Below are 9,660 nucleotides of genomic sequence, written 5' to 3' on the forward strand. Positions count from 1 at the left end.
GAGGAGCAAAGCACATTTTTCAGATCCACATGCTTGATAGAATGCAGAGGAGATGGTGAAACCTACAATCTCTCCATTTATGGGCTTTTCACATAAGTAAGAGAAGAAGAACTTTCCATAAAAATAGAAAAAAAAGAAGATGGGACATTTACAAAAAACAGGACAGAGGTAGACAAAAACCGGAAGATGTACTGTACCTGTTCACCTAAGAGAAATCTTTAACCACTTCTTTACACAAAATATAACCCCCATTTTATTTTGTTTTGAGCAAATGGTGTCCTGAAAGAGCATCGCTCATCAATATACAGACTTTTACAGCTTTATGAAGTCTGATTACTTAATCCCAAAGCTCCAGATTCCCACTGATGAGTAAGTTCAAGAATGGAAGCCAAGTCCTGCCGGCTCTACGAGCTCCCCACTGGGGGTTCAATGGGGTGCAGTCAGCAAGCATATTCTCCTCCTGAAGCCTCTGCTAGACCTTTTGATTTCCCAAAAGAGGGGACAGTAAGAAAAAGGAAATAAACCTCATTAGGAAAAACATCCCACAGTTTAATTGAAATGGCAAATGCAAAGTTAAAAAATAAAAAAATAAAAAAAGCTACGCATCATGAAAGATAAAACAGTAGAATAAATATATATACATACAGCGGTTTTCAAAATAGTCGTATCTTAAAAACATATAACAACTCTCAGGAAAACAACAGGCAATACTAATAGAGACATTCTGTTTAAATATTTGGTATTTTAATTTACGAACTATGTTTCTGTTCTGCATTTATTTCAGGAAAACATGGGGGTCATGCTGTAAAGTTCTGGTATTAGTATTCTCTTTTTATCGTTCCTTTGGAAAGAAAAGCGTATGATTTTTGCTGTTCGTTCTACTTCCTCAAATCACTGAACGCAGCTGGGTTCTGTGTCCAGAGAGGGAGCAGATCACTGCGTAGAACGTTTTACCCCGATGCTGTTCTGGGAAAATGGGAAGCTAAGTTAGATATGTTGATTCGGACTCAGCCTTTTAAAAAACTACGTCATCATATCCACTTTTGGCAACAGACAGAGAGAATGCCTTCACTGATGCTTGATCTTCTCTTCTTTTCGAAGTTAGTGAGTTTTCAGTGGGATGTTTTGCTTCCAAGATTTTTCTTCTCATTCTGATCATGTAAACTGGTAAAGAGCGAGACAATCCTCCCTTCCACGCAGTTCTGCTGCTTTTTGCTGACAGGTGTATGACAGGTACAATTTCTGTGCTCTCAAGAGCACAGAAAGCATACTTGTTACTTTACTAACAGTAGGACTCCTGAGATCTAAAAAACAGGTCAATTCTTCAAATGTTAACAATGAAGGTCTTGAACTTTGCATCTTTTAGATGATGGCTCTTCCATCTTCAGTGCTTCTAAATTACTGGAATCAGAATTGCCCTTATCCAAGACAACAGTTATACCAGATAGAAGGTACCCTCCACCTCCGCTCATTGTCAGTTTTGGATGGCTTCGATCTGGTAAGACCTTTAAAAAAACAAAACCCAAAACAAACAAAAAAACAAGTATCTGTAAAAACTCACTCTATATGTGCACATCAAACTGTGTAATTTAAACTTAGAGTATAAGATGTAATTTTTTTTCCCAGCCACCACAACAAACAGCCATTTGGAAAGTGTATTTATCTTTAAAGGGCAAAGTTTCTGCATACCAGAAACCAGTTACAGAAATACATAAGAATACAGGCTACTGCCTTACCGATTACTTCTTCATGGCATTTCCAGCCAAATTATAAAGTCAAGGTTTGGGATACATGGAAGTCTCATTAATGTGTTCAGAACTGGTGTACTTTGCAAGAAACCACAGCTAGTCTAAAAAAGCAGCATTAAGTAATACAGTAATTTCCAGTTCTGTCACTATAATCTTTACGTAGCTAATCTTAAGGTTAAGACATAGCAATGAACCATCGCTTTCAGCTACATTACACTTTTCTGTAAAGGCTTTCTCTTCAGTTACGCTTCCTCCTTGCTTTGACTGCCATCACAGGTCTAAGCTGATTCACCTGTGTCCAGGAGACTACGCAGTATTGTTCCTAACTGCACCTGGACATAGTAACCCTTGCCAAGCCTAACTTGCGTGAACATCTTCATCTATCCATCTCCTAATCATTCCCAATGTGGTTGCATGCTCAATAGTCAGTAATCGTGGCCACCCTTGAATTAAGTCATCCCCTAAATAATAATTCCTTATGGACTCCAGAAGCCTATGGGCGAGGAGAAAGTCAGTAAAATGCAAGAACCTCTTCAGTGGTGGTGAGCTGCTTAGAGATCAGACATGCTTCTGTTTCTCCATAGCTGAGAGGGTACTCCACATTTGCAAACATCTTGTTCAAACAAAGTTAGCCAAGCTGACATTTTTCACTGTGGAGATGTTTTCCCCCTCTCATCTTGTTTTCATTGTTCAGTTCCCAGACCGGAAACTCCTTGTTACTTTAGTTCCAGGAAACGTGTTATTTGAAGACACTGACTCTGTAAGTCACCACCATTCTTAACATTACAAATTTTTTTTCAGCTATCAAACCAATTGGAAATGAATAAACACTTGTAATATTTTGCTATGTCTCTCTTACATGACATCAGATTGTCCTTCACTTTAGGCTAGCTACTAAAGCAGCACAACTATTTATTAGATTTGTCAGTGTGCTACAAATATTTCAGCAAATGTTTAAATGAAATGCTTTGTAAGAAGAAAATAAAGTATTTCCATTTGAAATTGTTGCAATGAAGCATTAAAACTCTTCAGAACATTTTCCCACTGCTCTCAGGTAAAACAAATGCATGAGCTTATACATAGTTTCAGTCAGTCTAAAACCCACATATTTTCAGAGGGTGTTTTGTTCCCCAGTATTCATGCAGTTTTGACAGCCACTTGCTGTAATGCTTACCTGGTAGTTTCGTAGCCAGGTTTCAGACAGCTTGAGGTTAATAACACCACCTCTTTCCCTCAGCTTTGTGTAACATTCTAATAATGGCTTAAAAAAACCACATAGGTTATACAGCAGAATAGTCTCAAACTTGAACTGTAACAGCTAAAGCAACATACTCGATTTACCTCTTTATACTGGCAGTAGACAACAAAAGGCCTTGAAGGAGCAACAAATTCCAATAAAGAAAGTAATAAAGGAGTGGGATGAAACTTGCTGGCTACAATTAAGCTGCAAAAGAAATTTCATGCACGTTAGTTTTCTGCTTCTAAAACCTATTCATCAAGTGACGTTCTCTCCTACTTAGCACAGTGATCAATTATAGCTTAAATGTTGCTAATCAACACATTTTCATGGCTCTAACAACTCCCAAAATACAAAAACAAATCACGATTTCCTACTTGCATAATGAGGATAAAACACTTGTTCCCTAACGTGCAGTATATTAAACGCATTGCAGAAGCACTCATTTCAGCTGTGTTGAGCTCCACAGTAATTCTTGCGACCCAAGAATTTGCATGCTGCTTTCTCTACCCTAAGACCATTGTCCAAATATAATTTAAATTTTGTGACTGCTAATTGTTGCTTAGAATGTAACCTCATTCATGATTCTTTAGACTGGGTAATCCATTAAATACAGTTTTATGTTAAAAAGTTCTTATTTAAGGAGAAAACAATCCCTTAGTGGGCATGACTAAAAATCTTTTAAAAAGAAATTATGTCCTTGTCAACTTAAAGGCTTCATATTTTATTCATCCTCATTTTAATATCACATTATAACTCATATTTACAGATGCTTAAGATTCTCTACAGATATCTAGAGTTTTTATCAAAAAAATCACGGCTAAACTGTACTACAAGAAATGGTTAATATTCAATTAGTCAACAAGTTGTAGTTGTGCAGAAAGAATGGGCTAATTAAACTACTTCTCCAGTATACAGTTACTACATGAAAAGGCCCATCAATTAATTAACATTTGTTCTCCAGGGGAACGTACAGCACTGGAGACACCGTCAAACCTATCTAACAAAAGGGAGGTAAAAATGGATGTTCAATTTTCTAAACACAATAGAGATAAAGAGGTGAAGCAATTCTTTTACAGTTGTTTGCATTTCAGTTCTCTGCTGGCCATGGCCTTGCAGGCTACAGATTTACCTCAAATCCAAACTTCAAAAAAATTGTGCTCAGTAATTAACCAAGTGGACCATAAAGAAAAAAGACTCCAGACTGTGTCTCAGAAGGCTTGGAGTGCTGCGCTGACACTTCCAGGAGCTCTGCCAGACAACAGGAAGGTAGGTGAGAGATGAGAGAGGCTGTGAAAAATCAAATTCTGTTCTCTCATATGGCAGCACATATTGCTGTCAGCAGGTAGTCTGGCCAGTCGCAAAATTAATGTAATGGGTGAGAGAGGAGGAGGAGGAGGTAGAGGAAGGGCAGCGAAGGGGAGAGACGGGGTGTGTGGTCTAATTCTGAACACATGGAGTGTCTATAAACCAATTTCCACTTTCATAGTGTCAGAAAAACGTAATAGTCTATCTTAAAAAAGTCGTCTTTAAAAGAATACCAAACCCCTAATGAATGTCTTCCTTTTTCCCCCTCAAAGACCTATGACAGACTTCAACTCTCACAAATGGGAATTGAATAGATCTAGTATAAGCAATGTTCTACCACGTAACAGCACAGAAGATACAATTGTTATAAAATTTGTATCTTCTACATTAAGTAGTAAATATTGTTAAATTCAGGACCTCAAGAAGTAATTCTCCTAAAGTTGATGCCCATCTTTACCTAACAACCAGTTTTTCTTTACTCTGACAGTAAGTCCTAATCTTTCTCCCCACCTCCAATGTTAACCAGCTTTTACCTATCCTTTCCCTGTTTCTCTATTGCAAAACAAAACAAAACCTTAACTTCCCTGCCTGCTTCTACTCACGTGCCAAGTCATTAGTTCGAAGCATTTCTTTATTCCATGCCAATTTTTCCTGGCTTAGCAGTGTATGTACCCTGTGGTTCTTGATCTAAACAAATGGTGGGCTCTAAAAGGCAGATGACTAAAGAAAGGTGATCCTGACTGAGCCATGTGCCTTCAGGCAACCGTAAACTTCTCTTCCCCCCCATCATGCTGAAGACTTCCTAAAGCAAGAAATCACTCATCCCTTCAAGTATATAATTTGTTATAGCTTTCATGCATTACAAAGGACAAAAGGAGTATACAAGTGATTGAAAACAAATGAACAAGAGACAAACACTAAATAGGCTTCCTTGAACTCAAACTTCATCAACAACCGAATATACTATTTTACACTACAGGAAGAATCAAGTAAAGTCAAAAATTAATTTTCACTTTGCCAGACCATGCAGAGACATTATAACGATGGGTGCAGGAGACAGCGGTAAAACCATAACAAAACACTACCACTGTTTAGGCAGCTTAATGTCATCCACAGGCATCGCCAGTGGTGCTGCTGCTGCCAAACAGATGTGCAGTACTTTTTACAAACCTCCTTTACCATTTTATTGCTTTCAGAGAACACGGAATGACCTGTCTCTGCATCTTTATAGAAAGGGCTAATTCTACCACTTAAATACACTAGATGAGATATACTAAAATACGAATGAGCATGAGTTAAAACATTTCATAATAATAAAAACAAAAATTATACACAAACATTTAAACATAACCAATAAATGTGTATTAAAATGTATCCAAGCAGAACAGCTTTATTCCCAGTGAGCCAGTATTCTTAGGAGGAAAAAATGAGTATGAATGTTATTAAATTAACTAAATCAATGTTACCTCATTAACTCAAATCACTTCAGCATTTGCTAAGAACATTATGAAAAAGTCACAACCACCAAGTGCTCTTACGCTATTGTGGGGCTGAATTTCTAGGAATATGTCTATTGTATTTGTTTTAAACTTCTGATATTAAATCTTCATGTTAAATTGTTCCTTGGGAACAATCAATCCTGGTTAAAGCAGGTAAAATGAAGTAATGTGGTTTTCCTGTGTAAAAAAGAAATGAGTTTCTAAAAACAAACCAACCAACCAAACCCCAAAACAACAAACTTAGTTCCAATTTAATAAACTTAAAACCTCAGGTTCTACTTTGCCAGTTAGAATCCTCCGATTTTTATCGGCAGTCATTTGGTATTAAATTCTGCCTGGATTCTGTTTCTCTTTGGACAGGTTTGGGTTTTTTTTTAATGTTTACTCATAGCTAGACAGGAAACGATGACTTTTAGATCATGAAATTTCAAACCATTTAAATCACAGAAAAAATCTCAACCAGGTAAGAACCAAACAAGACCCAAGACACACCTGGGTTGACTGCTTGCTTCTAAATATTAAGAAAAATTTAGGGTATTTTTAAAACAAAGCTTTTATTTGTTTCAGAGGAAATTATTTTCTGTAGATGTGTTTTCAAACAGAAGACCTTTCTGACTACTCACCCATCAGCATTCTTCTCGCTCAACAAAGCGGCAGTTTCTATTAGCTTTTTCCTTCTCTCCCATTGTTTTCTTTGCTTTTCCCGAACCTTTGAACAACAAAACAAATAGTTTGCACTTTAACTGGTAATTATATATTGGATCACTATTGCATGGTCTGAATTTTCATTTTTTTGCATCTTAGATGGCTTAGCGTAAGACAAAAGACAACTTCCAGAGTTCCATTTTAACACCTGAATAAGCTGTATTTCAGCATGTCTGATTCAGATGGCAGAATTTTAAGTATATAGACGACGTAATACTTGAATAGCCACAATAAATATTCTTACATTTTCTTTATATCCTTTTTCTTTGTTCTCTTTAAATTCTACATCTTCAGCATTAATGTCCATTGTTTCTTGCTCTTCTGTTTGATTGATCTCCATAGCGGCTTCAGTAGTAGATTCCTCTTCTGTTTCCTGTAGGGAAGTCTGCTTCTCATCAGTTGATCCATTGCTTTCTTCTTCCACTAGCATGTTATCTTCAGGTTCTGAAGGCAGAGTCTCTGTAGAAAATGTCCCAGAGAGGAGACTATCCACTTTGCTGAGAGGAAATTCATGAAGATTATTGAAAAAAAGTTTTGGAAATCCAAAACAACTGGTAGCAGCTCTAACGGGTCCCCCTCCTGGATACATCTGAATAATGGATCCATAGCCTATGAGAGCAAAAGAATCAAAACCACATTGGAACGGCAGAATTTCTTAAATTGCTTACATTTTCTAAATTTCTAAAATGCTTAAATGAAGAATTCATTTAAGAATGAGTAAGTAAATTGCCTGCTCTTAATCTAACCTTCATGAAATTTAACAGGCTGCTGAAGTATGCCTCGAGATAGAAAATCTTTATTGGAAGGACAACAGTTACTGCAACTCAAAAGGACAACGTAACTCAAAGATTATGCATGTATTAAACATGCGTTTAGGATTAGCACAGAACATATAAGCAGTGACAAATTGTTAGAAAAGCTAATTTAATAATTAAAAAGACAAATTTTCTACAGTATTTGTTACTTATAACTATGGAGTGGCTTTGATAAAAAAAAAAGCTAATTTAAACAGCACTGATAGGCAAAGAATTTCTTCAACATCCAGACTCTAAAGGAAGAGATGCCAGATGCTTAAACGTACTAAAAAGAACTTTTCAATAGTTACATTGAAATTGCATCTTATTTAATTCACTTCAGAAAGTATCCCTATGGCCAAAAGTTGCTAAACGAAAACAATTTGTAGTATAACTGCCTGTGTGCTTCTCAGCCAACAGACAGCACATCTGGGTGCACAACATCACATCACACTTCCTAGCTTTCCAAGCTTCTGGAATATAATTGTCATCTCTGTTTAGTGTCTTTGAATGACTTACGATGAAATGTATTAACTGAGTTTGAGAAATAAAAAACAAGTCAAACTTCCCCTAGAATATGCTCAAGAAAATGTCATATACTACTTTTAAAATACACATTTTGCAGAATTTAAATCTCTGGCGCAGTGAACGAGGAATGACAACATTTTCAGTGCTGCAGGCTGTCTGAATTCCAGTGTTACTATTCATGTTTTCTGCCATTCACTTTCCTGGACTTCCCAGGTGCCTGGGAAGAATCTGCACACAAGCTCCTTACAGCCTTTTCTGAACGCAATGTTGTTATGCCAAGACAGAAACTAAAACAGATCGACATACATGATATCAACTTTAAATTTGTTTTTTATTTTTAAACAGTGAAAAATAAATCCAACTGAAATACGCAAAATACAACTTTCTCCAATGGAAAAACAAGTATCTCTCTGAATATTGGAGACAGTAAAAGTAGATTTTAAAAACTGAGAAAGTATTTTGAAGCACTGCCTTTTAGAAGTATCAGAGAGATGCGTATTTCTTAAGTTTCAAGTAAGCCTTCGGTCTGTACATTACTAAAGCTACCATGTTACTTACCTCCCATTCGTTCCATCACTGCACCCAGCACAAGGCCTGCACATGTTTCCATTACAATCATCTTGTTGCCGGCACGGATGTTTCCTAAAGTCAGCATCTGAGCTAGGGTGTCATAGCGCAAGTGGCTGGAAGACAGAGGGTTTTTAGAAATACCAAATGAGTTTTCTTACAGTTAGAAATACTGTGTGTTAGCTCAGGAGCCTGTCAAAAGAAGTTGGATCACAGGTAGATTTTCAGGAACAGCATCAGTGGCCTTCAGAGTCACCATGCAGAAACTTATAATTAACCACCTGGTAATAAAGAAGTACTAGAACTGGAGCCAACAAGAAATCAGCAGAGAATAGACATTTAGGTTTACAAAGAAAATAGCAGAAGTAGGATATGAAGTAGGGTGCACATAATAAAGTGCACATCTTGTGCTGTGCCAGTCAGACAAAATATTTTTTAAACATCTTTTCAATTTTTTATTGTTCTCTCAAACATGTCAGTTTTGTAAAGAACAGATGGTATTTTAATGCATTTCCTAATCCAGTAATGTATCCTGAGTGATTTTCATCTGTTTCGCAGTAGTACGCACCATCTGCAATCCAGGATCAAAACCTAACTCTACTGATTGCAGTGCCTGCACTAAAGAGACTCAGCGATGGCCAAGGAAATTACAACTAATCTTAATAGATAAATAAAGCCAAGTGAAGGAGATGGGGGAAGGAGAAGGAAAAAGTTTTGAGAAGCCTTAAACAACATAAATAGCAGTTTTTTCAGTCTCAGCATCTTACATCTACTTTTACTACTTTAAAAACAATAAATCAGTCCATCCTAAACAATGTCTGGAACAACGTATCATTTAATTTAGGGAAGTGAAAATCACAACTAGATCTCTGCCCCCCCCAGTATTAACCACATGTTTTTAAATTCTGGAGACTTCTGATTGAAGAAGATTTGATTCCCTAACATGTTAAAGACAAAAATTCTGGCTTCTGGTAGGTGGCTTGTTATTTTGATTACTGAGCCAGAAAACATAGAATCATAGAATCATTGAGGTTGGAAAAGACCTCTAAGATCATCGAGTCCAACCATTGCCCCAACACCACCACCCACTAAACCATGTCCCTAAGCGCCTCATCTACGCGTCTTTTAAATACCTCCAGGGATGGTGACTCAACCACTTCCCTGGGCAGCCTGTTCCAATGTTTAACCACTCTTTCAGTAAAGAAATTTTTCCTTACATCCAATCTAAACCTCCCCTGGCGCAACTTGAGGCCATTTCCTCTCGTCCTATCACT

At 37.0% G+C, this 9,660-nt stretch overlaps 1 protein-coding gene across 1 annotated transcript in view; it reads right to left on the reverse strand.

Annotated features, from left to right (window-relative positions):
• Positions 1–1,141: 1,141 nt before the first annotated feature.
• TRMT6 (tRNA methyltransferase 6) overlaps positions 1,142–9,660 on the reverse strand; it is a 16,629-nt gene continuing 8,110 nt past the window's right edge. The window contains exons 6-11 of the mRNA XM_009282593.1: positions 8,378–8,502; positions 6,742–7,106; positions 6,416–6,501; positions 3,090–3,192; positions 2,923–3,009; positions 1,142–1,505 (exon numbers count right to left, since the gene is read on the reverse strand). Of these exons, the coding sequence (XP_009280868.1) occupies positions 1,332–1,505; positions 2,923–3,009; positions 3,090–3,192; positions 6,416–6,501; positions 6,742–7,106; positions 8,378–8,502 (940 nt within the window). The 3' untranslated portion in view covers positions 1,142–1,331. The remainder of the gene's footprint in view (positions 1,506–2,922; positions 3,010–3,089; positions 3,193–6,415; positions 6,502–6,741; positions 7,107–8,377; positions 8,503–9,660) is intronic.

This window comes from Aptenodytes forsteri, unplaced genomic scaffold (assembly GCF_000699145.1).
Source record: "Aptenodytes forsteri isolate BGI_AS27 unplaced genomic scaffold, ASM69914v1 Scaffold582, whole genome shotgun sequence".
NCBI classification, from domain to species: Eukaryota; Metazoa; Chordata; class Aves; order Sphenisciformes; family Spheniscidae; genus Aptenodytes; species Aptenodytes forsteri.